Source organism: Thunnus albacares, chromosome 17, assembly GCF_914725855.1.
Source record: "Thunnus albacares chromosome 17, fThuAlb1.1, whole genome shotgun sequence".
NCBI lineage: Eukaryota > Metazoa > Chordata > Actinopteri > Scombriformes > Scombridae > Thunnus > Thunnus albacares.
In genome coordinates, this window is record NC_058122.1 from 8,675,947 (window position 1) to 8,698,434 (window position 22,488).

General features: G+C 42.4%; 1 protein-coding gene across 1 annotated transcript; it reads right to left on the reverse strand.

Moving 5' to 3' along the window:
• Window positions 1-1,083: 1,083 nt before the first annotated feature.
• actb2 (actin, beta 2) lies at window positions 1,084-5,555 on the reverse strand. The gene is made up of 6 exons (XM_044332395.1): window positions 5,392-5,555; window positions 3,817-3,946; window positions 3,174-3,413; window positions 2,297-2,735; window positions 2,007-2,188; window positions 1,084-1,898 (listed from the first exon to the last, which is right to left on the reverse strand). Exons 1-6 carry the CDS (start codon window positions 5,538-5,540, stop codon window positions 1,755-1,757), a joined length of 1,284 nt encoding a protein of 427 aa, XP_044188330.1. The 5' UTR covers window positions 5,541-5,555; the 3' UTR covers window positions 1,084-1,754.
• Window positions 5,556-22,488: the final 16,933 nt, after the last annotated feature.

A 22,488-nucleotide genomic window follows, 5' to 3' on the forward strand; every position in this document is an offset into this window, starting at 1 on the left:
TGCAGGGATCAGAGCAGAGTTCCAGTTTAGGCCCAAAGTACATTACATCCTTGATCCTTACATAAACTTTCACATCTCACAACACATTTCAGCAAATGCCTATGTAATATTTTCTCTTGTATCATCCAGAATCCTCAGTTTCCCTCAAGATCAATAAAGTTTCTATTTCTCCATCTGAATATATACTGCTGCTGTTTAATACAGCTGCATGTTATATTCTCACCTCAAAACAGTTACTTTGCTATCAACAACAGTATGTAACACACACTTTAAACTGAACTCCCATCAGCACACTGTTTGCTTTTCAGACATTCATTCACTGCAGTGACTAACAGGACTGGAGAAACCCTGACAGCTCAGCACAAGTGAGACAAAAAGTACTTCAGGGAATCAGCTGTTTCATCTACTGCATGTCTGAAATCAACCTAATTTACTGCCTCGACATGTACATACGGTGTAAATAGGATGAGATGATAATTTATGATTTCTTCATATATTATGACAAAATTCTCAGATATTGTGGATCTCAAGTGCCTGAAAGGATGATAAATTGTTCAACATGGCAATATGCAGCCTCTGAAATTCATGTTTTTTCATGGTAACCAGAAAAAGGGTTGAGCAGCACTGGCCTAGGATCTTACAGAAATGTGACTTACATCCTGAGTGTGCATATTGTAAAGTTGTTATAATAAGCATCTTATCTCGGTTGTATTTACTGCAGGTTTTTAGTATTGCTTTAGTTTGACTAAACTAGACGAGTTTGTGTTGACATCTTTTCAAATTTTAGATTAAGTTATGGTCCTTCATGTAGAAGCTGAGAAAGTTAAATGTGATAACAAATCAATTCTTTAGTAGTAACTTTTATTCAATGATCAAAGTAAAAGCAGTTACATTTTGAACATATTTAAGTGTGGCATACTAACACTTAAAGCATGTAGTCAAACACTGAAGCAAACTACATTCCTACTTGAATGTGTTGTGTACTTGAGTTCAGAAAGATTCTCATTAGTTTTCATTAGCTTCACTTAATTCACAGTCACTTTTATGAAACTCAAAGATTTCAAGGAAGACAATAGTCAGACATCACATCGGAACACATGTGCACTTTATTGGGATTGTTTAGTCAGTGTACAGGTTGGCCCCACCGGTCTGGCACCCCATGTTACCCCATCACTTCGAGACCCGTTACCCCACCACCCCGGGGATGAAACCTCCAACAGCGGGGAGAAGAGGTCACGATTGGGTTTTGCATAACAAAAACAAAAAAAAATTAAACAGGACCAAGATATTTTTAAGGCTGAAAGTACAAAAAACCCAGACATAATTTACATACAAGCCATACTACAACAATGTTTAAGTATGCGCCAACCACTGGGCAGCCTTCACAGAGGCGAATACGTGTCTGAACAATGCAGTTAACATTTGGAATCATGTGTCTGAACAATGCAGTTAACAAACATTTGGAATGACTCAAAGAAAAAACAAAATGTACATTTTTTTAAGTCCCCAGATGCAACTGCAGAACCCTGGGGTGCTATTTTTAAACCTAGCCAAAAACATTACTGTCTCCTTCATCGTTCCAGTTTTTTAAAATCCTGAGTCAAGCGCCAAAAATAACTGAAGCCATGCCAATGAGTTGGTCATCTAGGCTCTGCGCCTGAGTGTGTATGAGAAATGTGTTGTGTGTGGTTGTTTTGCACAGAGCTGAAGTTGTTTGGGCGTTTGGTTGGGGAGGGGGAGGAGGAACAGTCTGTTTAGAAGCATTTGCGGTGGACGATGGAGGGGCCGGACTCATCGTACTCCTGCTTGCTGATCCACATCTGCTGGAAGGTGGACAGAGAGGCCAGGATGGAGCCTCCGATCCAGACAGAGTATTTACGCTCAGGTGGGGCAATGATCTGCAAGAGACAAGACACCCATTAGAATATAAGACCAACATGTTCATATATGCATTTAACTAATCTTGTGAACAGCAACTCTACTGGCTCTGAAGCAAGTCAGCTCACCTTGATCTTCATGGTGGATGGGGCCAGGGCTGTGATCTCCTTCTGCATCCTGTCGGCGATGCCAGGGTACATGGTGGTACCTCCAGACAGCACGGTGTTGGCGTACAGGTCCTTACGGATGTCGACATCACACTTCATGATGCTGTTGTAGGTGGTCTCGTGGATGCCGCAGGACTCCATACCTGAGAGGAGAAACAAAAACAGTCAGCAGGTGGAAGTGCAGGGTAACCATGAGTGTTTAGTATGTTTTTAGCCTGTAATGCATATTAGGCTTTAGATGGGAAACATACCGAGGAAGGAAGGCTGGAAGAGGGCCTCGGGGCAACGGAACCTCTCATTGCCGATGGTGATGACCTGTCCGTCGGGCAGCTCGTAGCTCTTCTCCAGGGAGGAGGAGGAGGCAGCAGTGCCCATCTCCTGCTCGAAGTCCAGGGCGACGTAGCACAGCTTCTCCTTGATGTCACGCACGATTTCCCTCTCGGCTGTGGTGGTGAAGGAGTAGCCACGCTCTGTCAGGATCTTCATGAGGTAGTCTGTGAGGTCGCGGCCGGCCAAGTCCAGACGCAGGATGGCGTGGGGCAGGGCGTAGCCCTCGTAGATGGGCACTGTGTGGGTCACACCATCACCGGAGTCCATGACAATACCGGTGGTACGACCAGAGGCATACAGGGACAGCACAGCCTGGATGGCAACGTACATGGCGGGGGTGTTGAAGGTCTCGAACATGATCTGTAGGAAGAGAAGAAGACACTTGAGTATTTTCAAATACAGTAAGAGGGTCTTAAGCTTTTGTGGCCACTGCACCCACTACATGCATGAAGAGTGAGGCTCAGATTCAAGTTAGTAGAATAAAAGTGCAGAAAGTCAACATTCCTTCACACTTGTGCATGTCAGATATCTATTAAGTGCTGATCTAGTGGCTCAGCTAAATATTATAGACACAAGTGCAGATAAGGCACACAGTCAAGAGAGACCTGTTGATGATAGATCATCTTATAGGAGAGAGGTCCTGGAGGAGAGGGGGAGGAAGGAGCAAGTGAGAATGGAATGGAGAAGGAAGTCAAGGAGGAAATGAGGTAACTGGTTTTCAATAGTCAATACTTTGATGTACTGTCTGGCTTAACAGGATATGCTAAACTCTGCATGTGCACAAGTAGGGGTTTGTACCTGGGTCATCTTCTCCCTGTTGGCTTTGGGGTTCAGAGGGGCCTCTGTGAGCAGGACAGGGTGCTCCTCAGGGGCAACTCTCAGCTCATTGTAGAAGGTGTGATGCCAGATCTTCTCCATGTCATCCCAATTGGTCACAATACCGTGCTCGATGGGGTACTTCAGGGTCAGGATACCTCTCTTGCTCTGGGCTTCGTCACCAACGTAGCTGTCCTTCTGGCCCATACCCACCATCACTCCCTGAACAAGACAAACAGCTTGTTTATTATCAAATACTTAATTCTTTGGTTGAGCATAGACATGTAAAGCTTCAAAGTCTATTTACAGGTAAACATTGATTACATGCACTTAGTCCAGACAATAGAGGTAAAAATACTATAAAAACTTTAGCTTTAATTTCATAATGGTTTTATAGTAAGGTAGTCTAATTTATATTCTATTTCATTGGACAGCATTTGGCAAAACTGAAGCCATTTTCAACTGGCATTCAGCCATTTTTAGAAATAATCAGGGAGAATTACTTAGTTGTGATTTCTTGGAATTATTTAATGGGTCAGTGAAAGTTGTACATTTAAGTTCATAATTATAAAAATGTCTATTAAAATGCAGAAGTTTAGATTTATTCTGTTGAAGATGCACTCACCTGATGCCTGGGGCGACCGACGATGGATGGGAAGACAGCACGAGGGGCATCGTCTCCGGCAAATCCGGCTTTGCACATTCCGGATCCGTTGTCAACAACCAGTGCGGCGATTTCATCTTCCATGGCTGAACTGTTAGAGAGAGAGAAAAAAGTTTAACGCTTAAGTCTCACATCCGCCTCCTCAACTCCGAGCTCTCACTTCCTGTTAACTCAGTAAACTGCAGTTCACGAGATTAGCCGCTGGGTGGCGCTCGGGCCTCACATCCCGACCTATCAGACAAAAGGAAGCAGCGCTGCATGCTGTTGTTACCATATAAGGACATGGTCGGGTTTGGTTGGGTTTGAGCAGCTTTGCGGCTCGCGGCGCCATGGCGCACGGCCAGAGCGCATTGAGCCCCGGCGCTGCGACCACTCCCTCCGGTTCACTACAGCTCCTTCCTCCATTGCCTCCTCCCCCCTCCCTTCCTCCTACTGTTGCTCAATCATACCGGTTTTAACACCCGTCGTAAATCTTTGCTTCAATACCACTGCGTCATACTCAACTTAAACCGCCTCATTCAATGCACACTGGCTGACACCTGACTGCGTACATTCATTTTTCATAAAAAGAAGGCATCAGCCTTTAAACATAGGCTGCTGGCTGTTATAGAATAAGTTGCATAATGGACTCATGTTAATTAATGAATGGTCATAGTCCTTGACTGATGCTCCATTTCCTGAAAGCCACGCCTTTTCTAAGAGTAGATGACTTGTCATTCGCAATTTCCTCTTTTCCACGCACTCAAGCAAGTAAGACTTGAATTTGTCGAAAGACAGGTCTATTTAATTAAGCCATCAAGCAATTTGTGCTTTATATGCAAGCCTGGTATTCACAGCACTTTGCCCATTTACAGAAAGCTTCCTGGTGATAGATTATTCTGATGAGTTAAAGATCTGACGCGCCCAAGAACAAAGTGTACGTGAAGTGGCCGTGAAAGATTTAATCTTGATTAAAACCGCCGCTGTTGCAAGTCTGAAGGGCGGTGTTAGCACGATGTGGCTAGGCTAATGTGCTAAAGTAGGTCACACCCCGCCGCATTGGGCGCACAAAGGGAGCAGCCGGGATCCAGACAACCTCAACTCAAAAGCTTTTTTTCAAACTGCCCTGCTGGGGAAGAAATACAAGCCAACACTGAAATAATGATAATGTTGCAAAACTACACAAAGCCAGTTTAAGTTGCATTGTTAACTCAAACGGTTACATTAAGTTAACCATAAGCCGGTTACAAATCCAAAAAGCACCTGTGAGTCGCAGAAACATCAAGTTCAGTTTCCCTATTTATTCCCAATACATACTTTATAAAAATCATAAGCTAAATTGAGACTGATGTATATTGTAGTGATCTTTTTAAAATCAATAAGTTAAATTAGCAGCACAGTAGGTGTATGACAGGACAAAGAACCTCGTGGTCCCTGCCATCTTTTGCATTCAAAATGACAATATTTCACAAACAATAACATTTAAACAAAAAGTTACTTATTGTTCACGTGCTAAATACTCCAAAATTAGAAATATGTAAATAACAGCTTTCTTACCTTTGGGTGGGGGGGCTTTTCGCTTTAAGGGAACCGGTTTCAGGCAAATGATATCCCGCACAAGCTGTGTGTGTGACGGCGCTCAGAGTGAATCCGTTGGCTGTGGGCGCATGTGTTTTATAGTGCGTCAGTTGCCCGGCTCGAGCCATAAAAGGTAAACTTTCGGAATGGCGCTCTCTCATTGGTCCAGCGTCATGCACCGGGCACGTCGCGTGCACACTTGGTGCACTGGGCGCTCGCGATTCGAGGGAGAGAGAGAGGGAGAGGGAGGCGATAATAGCAAAGGATTGGAGAAAATAAAAGGGAAGGGATTGATGTTGTGAGGCCTAGTAAGCCTAATCCCTTAATATACTGTTTTATATAGAGGTTAAATGATGTATAAACTTTCATAAGTGTGAAAATATCTTTGCTGCACCTGCTCTGTTCAGTTTGGCACATATTTATATGATTATTACAAGAGCTAAGCAGCCTGGACTCCTCCCTGTGAAGGCTGCAAAGGCCCAGACTTTTAACCAAATGGCTGTTCATGATCCATGCTTCTCTCCTGTGTCTAAACTGACGTTGTTTTATACTTCAGATCGGACGTAGTGTTGATGTTGTTGTCCACCTTGAAAACCAGCTGCAGGCACAATGGGAGACACAGCCACTGCATCGCCAGGTCAAACACATGACACACATAGCACACAAACAGGCCAGGGAATGACCATTCTTTCTCCATTCTGCCAGAGCTTGCTGATAATGTTAATTCAGCAATAAAAGTATTTATATTTTGTGACTTCATGGTCTTGGGCTCCTCCTAAATATCCTGTCACGGGCTGCTTGCTACCTCTTTTCCTCTCCTTCAGAGGAGGATGGGATTTGTTTGCATTCTCAGATTTTAATGCTGCTCACACTGTGTACTGTGGATCTTGATAAGACATAGGCTGGTTAAATAATACCCTGAGACACTGTCGCTTGTGAAGATCACCAAAATGCACACTAAGTGAAAGTACAAGGTTTTCAGTTGCTGTTTCAGCTGTCTTTCAAAGCAGGCTACACCTTGGCTATTGTGTATAATTTTGCCTCACTATGAAGCAGGAAATGTCAAGACTCCTTCTATAAGATAGGCCCCCAGCTTTTGGTTGACATTATTTAACCATTCTTATTCATCTTTATCAAATAAGAAACACACATTTGCACTTCCTGGTCCACTTTATTACTTTAAGGAGGAACTAACCCTATAATGACTACTGAGACCCATGTGACAATATACAAGGGTCAAATTTTAAGTCTAGCCTGGGGCCTGCAGCTTAGTAAAATTTACATTCCTGATTCACTGTTGTATTAAGGTCCTGTAAGTCATCAGACCACAACAGTATTATCATAAACTGTGCCACTCAAGCACTTTCCTTCTCATTTCCCATCTTTCTCTCCCTCATCTTTTCTCCTTTCTCTCATTTATCTTCTTCTTAATATATAACATCTGGCATACACTTTCATGTATTTTGTGTTCCTACACTATGAGTGTAGTTAGCAGAATCACTGGGCGGCCACAGTGCCATTTAAAGCTGTGAGACATACAGCAACTTCATCTCTTCCTCCTTCACCACTTCCCCTTCCTCTCCTCTGTTGCAATAGCGCTGTGCACATCGTTTTTTTCTTCTCTTCCTTGTCTTCATTCATGCTGTGAAGTTGGCATTAAATGGACATTATCGTCGTCGTCCTCACATGGCTCATATCCTCCCTTCGAATTAGCCATGACTGAGTGACCCTGCAGTGCAAAACAACACTTTTAATATGTGCAAAAACAACAATGCATTGTGTAACTTCTCTCTAAATCTGCAGATTCTGATGAGTTCAACAGCACATTTCAGTTCCAACAGGCCACTTTTAAAAACACTATTTAAAGACTAGCTCTGCTCCCAGACTAGAACAATTATTCAGCAGTGAAAAACATGTAATAAAAGGGAACAATCAGAGCTAGACCATTCAATTCATCCATGTTGAGTCAGAGTTTTGACTATTGTGGAAAACTCTTTGTACAGTCAGCTCATACAGCCGCTGTTAGAGGGCTTACGGATGGAAGGAAATGAGTGTTTGAGGCGATCAAAGGTCTGCTGGGCCCACGTATTGATTGACAGGCCTTAAATCATATTGTTCACAGGGTCAAATCTCAAACCTAGCCCTAAATCAGCCTCAAAATTGTCTGTTCTTTTTATGGTGGATTGTATTTGTTCCATTGGTGATTAAAGTTGCTTTTTTTTTTTTTTTTGCGAGGAGTTAATGAAAAAAGGTGGGTCCTGCTGACACTGTTAACAGAGATTTGAGAGGATTGTTCGTCCATGTTGGTGCTGTAATGGCGTAAACAGGGATTGGCTGGGAAATGTTTAATCCGGCTTCAAGGGAGTGCCTGTGGATTTTCAAGTTCAGTTTGTTTGTGTGTGTGTCTATACAGTACATTTGCACGTACATGAGCGAGTGAGTCATGGTTCCGGCTCAGCTTACCTTGATTCAGGTGAAAAAAATGTAATGACATGACATATTCTTATTCATGTACTCCTGAATGAAGAGTAAAACAAGACCAGAAATAAACTCGCACTCTGTTTCTGTATCACTGTCAGTCCACTTAGGTAAGCAGGACTTTGGATATGCATGTATTTATGTTTGTTTGTGTGGCTCGCTGGTAGTAAGTGAGAGGTCTCTGGTTAAGTGGTGTGTTGTCAACGCTCTTCTGTGGGAATTTCTACTAGCCAAGTGCTTGGAATAGTGTCCTGGGAAGTCTCCTCTCATGTGTCATAACAGTGTGTGTGTGTGTGTGTGTTTACACCCCGACTGCCAGCATAATGCAGACTCTCTGAACCTGGGCCTTGCTGCCAAGGTCCTTATTCAGTAAAGCCACCTAATGAATTTTTTGGAGGATTTTTCAACCAGACAGGAGTTTATACAGAGACACTTGAGGTGTTGTGTATAATGACCATTACTTTGAGTAGTGGATGTCTAAATAGACCACTTGTCAAACTAAGAGACACTTTAACGAGAGCAACAAGTGGAAGTTCGTGGCTTTAACCTGTGATTTAGAAGTCAGAGAGAGTTAGGGAGGGGCAGAGAATTACTGTAATTTAGCTGTAAATGCTGTGTCCCCTTTGGAAAAACACCTTGTCTGTACCTTCAAAAGGATGTTCAGCAACTTAACTGGAAGCCAGTTGGTAAGGTGAATTGTTTAGGTGTCTACCTTTCAGTGCTTCTTGTTACCACTCATATTTTTTCTTTAAGACAAGAGGCTGAGTGCTCGAACTGGAATATTACAACTTACATGTATCAGCATGTTGGATTGAATGCATGTCAGAACATTGCTTTAGGCATCAGATCCTTGTCTGTGTGAGCTATGCATCTGAAGGACACGTCACACTAACAGCATTTGGTGAAAATGTTTGTGGGCCACTTTTCCAGCAACACAACCCATTTATTTTCCATTTAAGTAATGGTCTATTACCTCATTTGAATCATTCATCTTGACTTTTCTCAATCGCCAGTGGCTACTTGCGTCCCAAGAAGTATGTTCTGTCTCTGGTGCCTTAAAGGAATAGTTAGACATATTTGGGAAATGTGCTTATTCACTTTCTTGTTGAGAGTTTGATGACTCATGTTTCTATGCTAAATATGAAGCTACAGTCAGCAGCTGGTTAGCTTAGTTCAGCATAAAGTCGTGAAACAGGGAGAAACAGCTAGCCTGGCTCTGTCCAAAATGGAAAAAAAAGCTAACCAGCATCTCACAGCTCATAAAATATCATGTGTGTTGAAAAAAAACTAGATATAACGTGCTCAATAGTGAGCATTAAAGGTGAATTTGATACCTTTGGACAGAGTCGGGGTAGCTGTTTCCAGTTTTTATGTTATGCTAAGATAACTAGCTGCTATCTCCAGCTTAATATTTACCATACAGACATGAGAGTAGTATCAATCTTCTCATCTAACTCTTGGCAAAAAAGCAAATAAGCATATCCCAGATTGTCAACTTATTCCTTTTAAATCCAGCTTGTTTATCAGTGAATAAATCTAATCATGCATGACATACAGAATAATGGATATGGGCACTAAATCAGCTGTCCAGTAGTGGAAATAAACTACAACTCTCCATTATTAAGTCATTATGTGTTTACCACCTGCCACAGCTTTGACTTATGTAATATGAGTAAACAACAGGTGATCTATCTCACTGATGTGTTGCCTGTGATTGACATCACCATGGCCATGTGATAAGTCAATCAGTAACCAAGGGACCACTGTTGCACGTGTGTTTATATATGTGTGTGATACAAAGGTCGAAGAACTTGAAATGACAACTGCCAATCGTAAGCAAATGCTATCTTTGATGACAGTGCAAGTACAGCATGCATATGAGTAATTAAAAGCTCAGTAGTCACTCATCTGACTGTGTGTGCTTTGAGGGTCATACAACAGACTTGACTCTTTGCTGATGTCTCACTCCCCATGTCTTCTCAATTATGAGAAACAAATCCTCATTTTAATGACGGAAACGCACACACACAACCTCACAAAGTATCCATATGTGTGTGTTTTTGAGCATGCATGTGTTTCTGTGTAGTCCCAGTGTTTACCACTGAATTGACGCTGTTGTGACACCCTCGTGTGACGTCATCGCCTCACTTTTTTCTCTTCAAATAAGGTAACCAGCCAGCCAGGAGGGGTGTCAAGCAATCTCTTTTGCAGCATGTATGGCCACTCCCTGCATTACAAATTACAAAACCCATCCCATCATGACTTCCTGTTCCTCTTATGAGTAAAGATGCTGCAACTTTCTCTGCTCTCAACCTAAGAAGGTCATCTTCAACTAATTCACTCCCACCACACTCTCTCTTCTCCTTCTACATCTATGTTGTCTCCTCTTCTTCCTCTTTCTGCCATCCTTATCATAAAGAGCATTTTATATTTTGTGTACATGGCACTGGGCAGCTGAGGCTAAAAACAAGGGCATTTTTGGTGTGTATGTGGGTGTGTGTTTGTGGGGGAGGGGGGAGGAACCATGACAGGCCTGTTGCTAATGGGTAAAGCCAGCCATAGGGGGTGGGCATGAATACTATATCTATTATCCACTCACACACACACACACAGAGTAAAACATCTGCTGCCTTGAGTCTGACTGCTACTAGACTGCAAGACTGCAGTTCAATACAAAAAACATTAGCCGCAATTAGTCCTGAGTGAGGTTGAAAGCTAAAGGCCTGGAAATGTGGATGTCAAGAGAGTGCTAGAAAACATTGCGGGTGAGATGAGAGCAAGACATAAAACCATCAGATGGGAGCTGGGTGGAGTAAAGATAGAGACAAAGAGGAGAGGAAGATGATGAGAAATGTTTAATGTCATCTTGGAAATGCATCTCTCTTATCGCCCAAAGTAGTTTCAGTCTTGCTTCATTGCACGTGTGTGAAGTCAAGCTGAATGCAGCAATTTTGGGATTTTCCTCACGTAGAGGTTGAAACATGCATTTAGCTTCTGAAGCAGTGACTCAAAATTTTGTCTTTGAGTCACTGCGTCATGTTTGTCTTTTATTATCTCATCATTCGTCCATTCCCCTCGTTTTGCTAAGCAGGCATTACCATCATCTTCTCTTTCTTTCTTGTCTTTGCAGCCTGTTGAAAAGTGACTGACTGACCTATTGTTTGCCATCTGTGACTGGTCAGAGTTTCAGAGAGGGGAAACCCCTATTCACTACTCTTCCCTCCTCACCCCCTTCCTGCCTCACCTCCTCCCTCCTTCCTCTCTACCCCCCCACACTCCTCCTCCTACCATGATACAGCCAATAGATTGGTTGTCTGCAGCGTCATTGATCCGTGGGTCACCGTGGTGACAGTATGACTCCAAGGCACGGGCCAGTTACCAGCTGTGTGTGTGTGTGTGTGCCTGCCAGCTGGCCTGTTCGTGCTTCGATTGGATTAGCTTCCCATTTACGGCCCAAATGGATCCTTAACTCCAACCCCCACCTCACACACACACACACACCCACGCACACATACAGAGTTTATTGGCCACGCACCACCGTGGCATCCTGATCAGTATCTTATGTCATTTATCAAACCTTAGGAAGTATAAACTTGAATGAATTCTCTGAATGAATTGTTCACACCTGTTTTTTTTTTTCATAGCAGTGCGCAGATTACAAAGCACATGTTGTTGTGAGTATTTGAACATGTTTTAGTTGACTTACAGGCTTGGCACTTCCTGTTTTAAAAGTGTGTCACAGCTTGTGTTGGTCTCGCTACAGTTACTGGCATTGGCTCTAAAACAAATGTGATTTGTTAGCGCTGGTGGCTACACGCTAATGCAAAAGGTCTTCAGCTAATAATCGATCAAAGTCTAAAGCTGTGTTGGAGAATCTCGCTGCTCTTTGAAAAATAGTGTGGAACATGATTATCATGGTTCAATCTGATCAAGAGCTTGAAGTGTATAACCCAGTTTTCAGACTTTTTGTTAGAAAAAAAGAGAGCTTTCTGTAATAGCCAAACCAACGTAATAACCACATGCAGGGCTCGAGGCTGTGTTGCTCCTCTGAATGTTGTCTATTTTTTTCTGCTCCTCATGAGCACACACAAGGCCCTCTGTCTTCCTCTTCTTCTCTTCCTCTTCCTGTACACCCACCTCACTTCCTCCCAGTGCTCTGTCCTCTTATTGGCCAAAAGCAGAAGCTGAGGTGCCTTTTAAGGTTGTGAGGTTTTTTTATTCAGGTGTCGTGCAGAGCAGGCAGTGATGACAGAGCGGCCTCTATCACCTCAACCATAAAGAGAAAGAGAAAAATGTCAGAATTGAACCCAAAGCAGTACACAGTAGATAACCTGATGTGTTTACTGTTACACTTTTGGAAGTGCATGCAAAAAATACACCACACACACACTCTTCAATATACATTAAGGGCCACTCAAAGAAAAGGGGGCATTTTATAGAATGCATGTGTTTTTGTACAAAATGAGAGGAAAACTTCATCCCTATACTGCTCAGGCTAAGAGGACTGAAAGACTTGTATCTGTATCTAATTCTCTCTCCCACTGATGCACACACACGCACACACACACACATCTTATTCGCCCCCTGCATGGTGGTGAACCCAGGGAGGCTTATCTATCCTCTGCCATCTGTCTCTGTCTGGTGGGAGGGCTTCTCTTTTTAGATTGGCTAATTTCACAAGCTCCCGGTCTTTTGATTGGCTTGTTTTGGGAATTGGGAGCCTCTGACTGGCCTCCGGCCCTGGTCTTACTTCCTGATCTTCCTTATTCCACCAATGCCCCCTCAGCTATGGCTTGAATGTTGTGGGAGAAGTTAGCCACCTACACACGCCCATGCACTTTAGCCTCTAGTCCTTGGCAGTTGGCTCTGTTTGGACGTTCCTTACATAACATCGCCTTACACTCTCCTTACACTCTCCTTTCTCTGTTTCCTCATCTTCTACATATTGTTTCATATCTCTGTGTCATTCTCTGTCACTCTGTTCCTGTTTCTGTCTTAATGTTACACAGAGGAATTTTAGGTGTTTGCCAACTCATACCTCTGTCCACATCCTCCTCTCCTCTCCTCTCCTCTCCTCTCCTCTCCTCTCCTCTCCTCTCCTCTCCTCTCCTCTCCTCTCCTCTCCTCTCCTCTCCTCTCCCCTCCTCCTCTCCTCTCCTCTCCCCTCCTCCTCTCCTCTCCTCTCCTCTCCCCTCCTCCTCTCCTCTCCTCTCCTCTCCTCTCCTCTCCTCTCCGCATAGTAACCGAGAGCCCACCCTCCGTTTGCCACCAAAAACAACTTCAATGCGGTGCTGCAGCGTGCACCCGGTGCCCCTGAACCGCTGAGTAAAGTTTGCATGCGTTGCTTTGCTTTGTTGCATTGTAACACCTCTTTTTTGTTTTAAGCCAGCATGCAGGTTTGTGTGTGTGTGTTTGTGTTCTAGTGGGCTATATTGTTTTGTACGGTGCGATGCTATTCATTTCTGTTTGCAGTTCCCACCCTACTCTTCTCTCACACTCGCTGTTTGAATGAGCTGTCTGCACAGTGCTGATTGGCTGCTGGTGGCTGCCATATAAGGGCATAGGCCAGCAGCAGAGGCAGGAAGTGGGGTAAAGAGGAAGCGGGGAGCCGGCTCAGAGACCGGCAGCAAAATGTGCAGCCTATAGAGAGTTCATAAGAGACTGCCACACCTTTCCTTCGATCCGTCTCCATCTTTTCTCTGAGTTTATTACATGTCATCCCTTCTTCTTTTTTTTTTAAACATTTCTCTTCTCCTCCTCTACTTTCTGTCTGTAAGATTCTCATTTTTCACCCTGTCTTCTCCCCTCCTCCTGTTTTCTTTCTCCTGACTTAGCATCCACTACTGACTCAAAAACGTGTGTTGCTCATTAGTCATACCTGCTGGACTTATCAGTATGCTTGAAGTGTGTAACAGGAAGCCTCTTAAAATCACTCATGGCAGCAATCTTTCAGCTTAGTGCAGCACACACTAGCTTTATTTTACAGCCGAGGGTCGGACAAAGTCCACTTGGAGCTGTGCCGCAGCAGTACATGGTGCTGTGTTGTGCAGCAGATTGTTATATGAGCATGATGTAATGTGTCAGTGTGAGACAGAGAGAGAACTCTCTGTTCATCTCGGAGCCTGTGAACTCCAGCAGACGCGCCTCAGCTGCAGATAAAAATGAAGAAATGAATGAAGATCCAAACATCCAAACAGAGACATACACACAGACACAAAAGGATATAAAAGCAAAAGAGAGAGGTGAATATAGAAGTTGCTAGAAAGTAGCAGGTCTGTACAGTCAATATGAAGCTAGAGCTGGCAGCCAGTTAGCTTAGCTTAGCATAAAGGCTGGACACAGGGGTAAACACCTAGCCTGGCTCCATCCAAAGGTAACAAAATTAGCCTACTAGTCTCTCTAAAGGAGTCTTGTGCTAAGCTAAGCTAACTGGTTACTGATGTTAGCTTCATATTTATCGTATAGATATGAGAGGGGTATCAATCTTTGAACACCCAGCAAGAAAGACAAAAGTACTATTCCTTTAACAGAATCTATGAGATATGAAAAATCCAAGTATTAAAAAATAGATCTTTTGGTTTTTTAAGGGAGGGCGGGTCTCGGTGTGGGATTCATGACCAGTATTTGGTCATACCTTTATATGGCCCTGTTACAAGCAACCAAATACATGCCTTTAGGCTCTGTAACATAAAACCTGGTTATGACAATACAATAATAAACTGTGGGTCTTTTGGTGACATTAAAAGTTAAAAACCTAGACCTGAAATAAACAAATGATCGACAAACAAACGTGTGACTCTTGATGTTGGCATTTTTAGTGACAGGACTGCAGCACGATCTGTTTATTGTGGCGATCACAGCGGTGATAATCATGCGCTTACTTGGTTTTGAATCATGAATTAAGCCAAATTTAATATCCCCTTTCTGTAAACATCCGACCTGCTGAGTTGTCCTTGAGCGAAACACTGAGCTTTAGTTGTTGTCTTGTTACTGACCTTTTTCCTGTAATAGCTCTTTTTCCTCAGTTCTACCCCCCACTTGCTTTGTAACATTGGCATCAATCTAAAAGTTAAAAATATCTGTTGCAGTGGATACAGTGTTTTGATCCAAGTGTCACGTAATGCAGCAGTTGGTCTGAAACTGGCAGGCCGCCGGAGTCTGATTGTAACTGTGAAGTGGCTGTGACTTAAAGGAGGATGACAGCGCTGCCAGTCTGATTTCACAACTCCTTCAACCCTTTTGTCTTTCTCTGTGGGTCTGTTTGTGTTCAAGTTGGCAGTAGTGTGTGAGGTGTTATGCTGTGTGTGTGTGTCTACAGTAATGTGCATTCTTGTTGTGAGTGTGTGTGTGTGTCTATGTGTGTGTGTGTGTGTGTGTGTGTGTGGGTGTGTGTGTGAATGTATTTGTTGACCTGAGTGTGTATTAGTGAGGCCACGCCCCCTTCTGTTAACGCTGACGTCCATAAAAGGAGATCTTTAAGTTTGTCACATGACAACAATCTGAGGAATGCAAGTCTGGTCACATGGGATGCTGTCTCAAGGAAATCAGCTTCACCCCCTAAGGATTGTGAAATTATGTGTGTGTCACTGTGTGTGTGTGGAAGCGTGTATTTGTGTTTTGTCTCATTAGGTGTGTGTTGCAATTAGCAAGCACCCACTTTCATTTATGAATCAATGTGTCCGTGATGAACAGTGTATCTTTGTGTCTCTTTGTAGTGTGCCTTCTTATGAGTGTGTGTGTGCACATATGTGTGTGCTTGTGTGTGTGTGTGATTATAGGGGAATTCACAACTCGAGAGATTTCACTTCTCTTTCAGTCGTGTTTCAGTAACTGGAAACTGCAGAGGAGGACGTTCCAATTTCCTTCTCAGTCAGAAGAACACGCTTTTGTGTGTCTTTGTGTGTGTGTGTGTGTGTATGATGAAGGATTGTGAACTCTTTGCGTGGTCTTTAAGCAAGAGTGTTGGTCAGTTACTAAAGTACAAAGGTGGGTGGGTTCTAACCAGACATGTGTCTTTGAATTATTGGAAACATAGACATAAAAGAGCCCACTTCCTGCTTACATCATCTATGTCATAGCTATGTTTAGTATGAGGCATGAAACTATGCTTTATTATACATGTATACGTGTGTCTATGTATGTACAATAGAAGAAGTAGAAAATCTGCACTCACGCCACTTCCTATGGCCGAAGCCTCTGTGTGGGCTGCAACTGATGCTGCCCTGTGCTGCCTCCTACAGCTGCCGACCCTATACTGAAACCACAAGGCTGTCACTTTTTTTCTTAGCAACTTCCTCTTTGTTCATGATAAGGCACCATATAAGGTTAACAGTCAACAGGTATAGGCTCAGATATCACCACTATACAACATCAGACACTGGCATTGGTGGAGTAGCAGAAACCATATCTGGTATCAAACTGAGGCTCTCTGCACCATCTTTACTTGTACTCGTTGCTCTGTCAGTGTGCATGTTAGTCATGAGGACAGGCGCCTGGCGAGGCTGTTTAGCTGTCATCAGCATACCCTTTCTGTGTTTTTCCGAACTGGGCCAACAGCATCAGCGAGTTCCTGTTTTAGTGTCATTTAAATTTTCCTGAGTTGAGTGTTTTCATAAACGTTGAGCCCTGCTGTCTGTCATTTATTTATTTTTGCTACAACATTAACCCTCAAAAACATATTTCCTCACATTTTTTTGTCTCACCCATGTCTTCTTAGCTGCCTTTAGTTGAGGGTTTTTTTTAGGCTTTTTTAGACACCTTAAGGTTTGCCAAGCTAGCAGCTCAGTGAGGCTGTACTTAGGCACAGAGGTGCTTTGAGCTAAATGCTAACATCAGCATTATCACAGTGACAATGCTAACATACTGATGTTTAGCGGGTAATATTTACCATGTTCACTATCTTAGTTTAGCATGTTAGCATGTTATCATTAGCTAATTGTCTATACCAAATTTCATACCAATCCATTTAGTAGTTGTTGAGATTTTTCAACAGACTGACATTGTCATCTACAGAGCCTTGTCACTGGAATGGTTAAAGTTGCACAAAATAAATATTAAAATAATGAGTTCATGCAACATGAGAACATAAAGTAGACATAAAATATCTGAATGAAGCTATTCTTCATCTGAACTCTGTCCCTGTATCATCTGAGGAATGTGCTGTGCAGCACTGTACCACAGGAAATTAATAAACAGATTCTAATTCAGGCATCTGCTGTCCTCCCCTGGCAGTTTGTTTCTCTGTGCATGGCCTTCGAGCCCTGCCGTCACTGACTCAGCTCCACAGTACATTCCCACCACCTAACCACCACCCGCGGACTTGTCGGGGAGAGAGTCGGCAAGAGGAAAGGAGACATGGAGAGGAGGGAGAAGAGTTAAAAGTATGGAAGAACGAAGGAGGAAATACAGAATAAGTAAGGAGCGGCTGAGAATGAGAAATAGAGGAGCCTGAGATACAGAAAAAAAGACAGACGTGGATATAAGGAGGATTCCTCCATGATCCTTCTCTGACTCAGGCATTGCTCTTTCCCATCGACATCCCCTCCTCCTCCTCCTCCTCCTTCCCCTCCACCCCCTCCTCCTCCCCCAACCCTGACCTAACAGCCTCGCCCGACATACACGTCCCAGACAAAACCAGAGGTGATGTGATGGTCGGTCCTCCTCAATTCTTTCTCTTTCAGATTGACTCCATTCATGCATTTACTCTCTCCTTGCCATGTCTTGGAGTCTCCTAGACTTTGGTATGTTTCTCTGGCATGGTAATTAACTTCACTATCTGTATGTGTGTGTGTGTGTGTGTGTCAGACTTGGTTAACAGGTCTGTTAAGTAGTTTGTCCAAATAAAACACCACTCCCTCCTTCCCTCCCTCTTTCCAGACCTTCTTTTCTCCCTCTGCTTTGTTACATTGACTGAGAGAGATTTGCACAAGCTGTGGCCTCGTTGCACTCCCGCTTCCCTCTTTACTCATATTCACTTCCTGTCAAAGGGTTAAAGTAGAAACACTTGTTTTAAAGAACTGACTCAAAATGTTTTTCTGGAAGAGGAAACAAAAAGAGATAAGGTTAGGAAAGAAAGAAACTAAAGAGAAGATGTTTGCGTGTGTGCGTGCATGAGTGTGTGTACTGTACATGCGTGTATAAGTACATCTGTGTGTATGTGTGTGGTGCAGCTAATTATGTGGGATTCCCTAAGCAGTGGGATGGAGTCAAACCCCCGAAATGTAGGTCAAGAGGCATAGCATTTTCCTCACGCTGTTACATAACCACACACACACACACACACACATTGCATAGTTGGATCCTGCACAACCAACATACAGAACATTAACTGTGCAGGGAAGAGATCCAGTGTAAGCAACTGTGAAAAACTCTTCATGAAACCGACAATTGCACCTATATGTGCTTGTTTTGCTGATATGAAAATGTTCTGCGCGTGTGCATGTGCATGTGCATGTGTGTGTGTGCCAGGTGTCCAGATATGGCCTTGGTGGCAAATAAAAAGGAGAGATTAGACTTTCGTAGGTTGGCAACTCTCTGCACGGTCATTGGCTGAAGGCTGCAGGTAATCACCTAGACTGGATTGCCTTTTAAGGAGACAGGTCATGGTCACCGACCTGCTGTAAATCCCTTGTTCACTCCCTCTAGATAGCTACTTTTCTCTCTCAAATGATATAGTTTTTCTCTTTTCCTTCATCCCATGCCTTCCCCTAGTTTCTTTGTTTACCTCCACAGTCTCTTTTTAATTCAGTTGTATGTTTTACACACTCATCTGTGTTACAGAACGCTCATAAGACATCAGAAAGACAAGGAAGACGTGGAAGAGGAGAGAGAAGGACAAAGAGAGATGGAGGATTGAGAGAAGGGGGGGGGGGGGGGGTCACGCCTTTCTTGGCTCATCTGATTGTAAGCTGATAACCCGGAACATACTACCAAGCTGTTACATAAGGGATAGGAGACACCCTGAGAGAATTAATGTATGTGTGTGTGAGCAGAAAGTGTGTGACACAATAGGCGGCAGGCCCATTTCTGTCCTGTTTTTCTCCTGTTTCTCTGGTAACACAAGGATAACTGGGTTGGTCACACTGTAGGTTTTTTTTATGTAAAAGAATTTACTTGTATCTGTGGTTCCTTTATGTGTGTGTGTGTGTGAAGGGATCACATTGTTGTTAAGAGGAAATGGGACATGGGACGAGTGTGTGTATGTGTGGGTCTTGGCATTCATTCTTCCTCATTGGAGTGACCCAATTTCACAATATATCACCACAGATAAACTAGTAATCTGTTTGTTCTAGCTGACATACGTCACATACTGCTGAATGTCCCGCTCATGTAGTGGAAAATCCTGTAAAACACATCTGTATCATTTTCGATGTAAAGCACGGGGAGTTTGATGGGGAATCATGCTGTTGTTTACATCAATTATTAAAAGAGGAAAATACCCAACGCATGAAACTCCCCTTCAGTCTATCACACTGTGAAAGGGGCTACAGTGCAGTGAAGCATCACAATGTAAGATGTTTTGGTAAACTCCTGGGCCTGACATTATAAAAGAAAAATGAAACACTTCACTTAGTCTGATGATTCATAAAACAGAGGGAGGTTTATGTTTCAGATTCCAGTCTTTAAAAAAATGAAACCTATTCTCAACAAAGAGAGCACTCAAAGTGTGGATATAGTTCTACCAAGGACGCACAGTACTCTAAAATTGTTATTTCAATGGTTTATTTTTTAAATTTTATCTGCTTGTCAATCCAGACCAGCCCAAAAATACATCCAGTGCCAGAAAATAATGGGGTGCATATGCTAGTATGTTTCTAACTTCCAGTGTAACAAAATCCCATAAAATATTGCTGGATCTGCTCCAAAAATGAATATCTTCTTCCTTCGCCCATGGCCTTTCTTTTCCATTAAATGTCATGACAAGAGAGGGAGTTTTTTGAGATATCTTGCTAACTAGCACAACAGACCAAAAACATAATCTCCTTAATGGAAGTAAAAATGATTGATATGACATGAGTTATCCCAGATCATACTACTTTTCAATATGTAGTAGACATATTTTGCTTTTTTGTTGCTGAAGAGTACTGCTCAAGATAAGAGGAGACTTATCTTAAGGATATCCTGGTGCATGAATTTGGTTGCTGCAGCAACAAATAAGCACATATTGTGGAGATTGTATGGGTTTGAGATACAGGGCGACGTTATGGATTGCTATGTGAATTAAGATACAACTGTTACTGCATCTTTAAAATAAACTAGAACCCATTAGTGAAGCGTATAATACTTTACTCCAGGTCTGTATTTGTGATATTGTACATCTGACGTCATATCTCTGGGCTCTGGTTCAGAAAAAGGAGGGTTGGGTTTGATTCACTCAGGCTCTTCTAACACTCACACTCATGCAGTTCTGTCCTCTAGCAGGAAGGGGCACAACTGAGAGCTTTGCTTTCAAATGCAGGAGACTTACTCAACTTTTACATTTAATTTGGTCAGCTTTGCGACCTTAATTTGCTACTACTGTATGATATCGTATATAAACAAAATCTTTAAGTTTGAAAATGGCACACCAGTAAGCAGAGTTTATCAGTAATCTGTGCATCATACAGGTGGTGGTCAACACACGGAGGCCATTTAGTAGGAAAGGTAAACTAATAAGTTCTTCTAAATAATAATAATAATAATAATAAGTGATTTTGATCCAGAATGTCTTCATAGCACCAACAGTCTCTTTAAAGGAAACATTTAGCAAATTCAAGTTGTAAACAAACTCTTGGAGAGAGGTAAAGTTGTAATGTACTCTATTATGAGATAGACGTACTGTATCTGTGTGTATAGTGTGCTGAAACCAGTGGACCAGCTGGTTTGACCCACAAAGACCAGTGTGTGTGTTTAAGATGACCATCTGTGCCAGATGTTAATGATCCCCCTGTGTGTGTGTGTGTGTGTGTGTGTGTGTGTGTGTGTGTGTGTGTGTGTGTGTGTGTGTTGGTAGTGACTGCGTCATAGCACGGTGTGTGCATGTGTGTATGTCAGCAGATGGTGTGTGTCTGTCACACACATGCTCTTTTCCATTATCAGTCCTCAATCATCAATTATTCACACAGGCAGAAAGAATATACTGTAAAATTGATTACATTTCACCCTAAAATCTACAAAATGACATATATATTTCAAACGAATCAAACATGGGCACTTTGAGTCAGCTTTTGTTCATGCTTGTTAAACAACAAGTGTGTGTGTTTTTATAGATGTGTATATTATATGCATGTATGTGTATGTGTGGAAAATGAAAAAGAACCAGAGCAGCTAAATCTTTCAGGGGGTCTGTGTAATAAGAGGCCAACAGAGAACAGCTGGTGTTTGTGCTTAACGACAAATGTGTGTGTGTGTGTGTGTGTGTGTGTGTGTGTGTGTGTGTGTGTCCAAAGAGGCTCTCTAAGGGGGCTTCTAACCCTTTGTTGAATTAGAGCATATCATTAGCATCTAAAACTCCTTATTGCCCATGAAGAGAAAGAAAGAGAGATGAAAAGCTGAGGAGAGAGAGAAGGAGGGAAAGGGGGAAAGGAAGAAGGGGACCCAGGGAATACAGCAGGAGAGTGGTGGCAATGACCAGCAACACCTGCCAGCTCAACCAAATACCCTCTGTGTGTGTGTGTGTGTCTCCAACCGCTGTGGATACACATGTGTCGCTCCCAGTGTGGATCTGTGGGCGTGTGACCATGAAATTGATTCATAAGTAGGCGGATGCTCTGACCAGTGCAGTTTGCTGCTGTCACCAGTTGGTGGAGCAACAGAGCTCCTTTAGACTCCATGAGTGATGAGACAGAGGAAGATTACATGCAGGCAGCAGGCCTGAGAGTAACTCAACATAATGTTTAAGATAAGATAAGACTTGATTGATCCCCAGTGGGAAATTTACATCTTATCTCCTCACAGGCTAAAAGAAGATAAGAAAACAGATAAGAAAACTGATTAAAAATATGCATACCGTAGACAAAAACAAATCAATAAATTAAAGATATCAGAGAAATTACATTAAAAAAAGCTACATACAATATATAAATTACGATACCTCAGATTATGAGTTGAAAAAAAACTCAGTAGTGCATCTCTAGCAACCATGATGTGGGAATTATATATATATATAGGTATAATATGGGTATGAGTATGAATAATAAATACAATATACATAATATAGTGTTATATATAATATATGTGCAGTATATATAATATACACACACTATACATTAATAATACAATACTATGACATACAGTATATGATAATAACAATTTAGTAATAGTGATATAAGTAATATAATGCAATGCAGATAAAAACAATGTTACTACTACTACTACAAGGACAAGGTGCAGGTGTATTGTTGTTACAATGTGCAACATTAAAGCTAAATACTGGATGGTCTACAGGTGTTGTTGTCCATATGCGATAGCCATGCATTTATTAATTATTAATATGCAGAGTTTATACAAGCTGAACAGGTTTAAAATCCAAGAATATCAAACCTTTGATATTATGATTGTAAAAGATCACCTGTGTGGTCTCTTGATACGCATCACTGTGCAGTTTCCCATCAGTGCTAC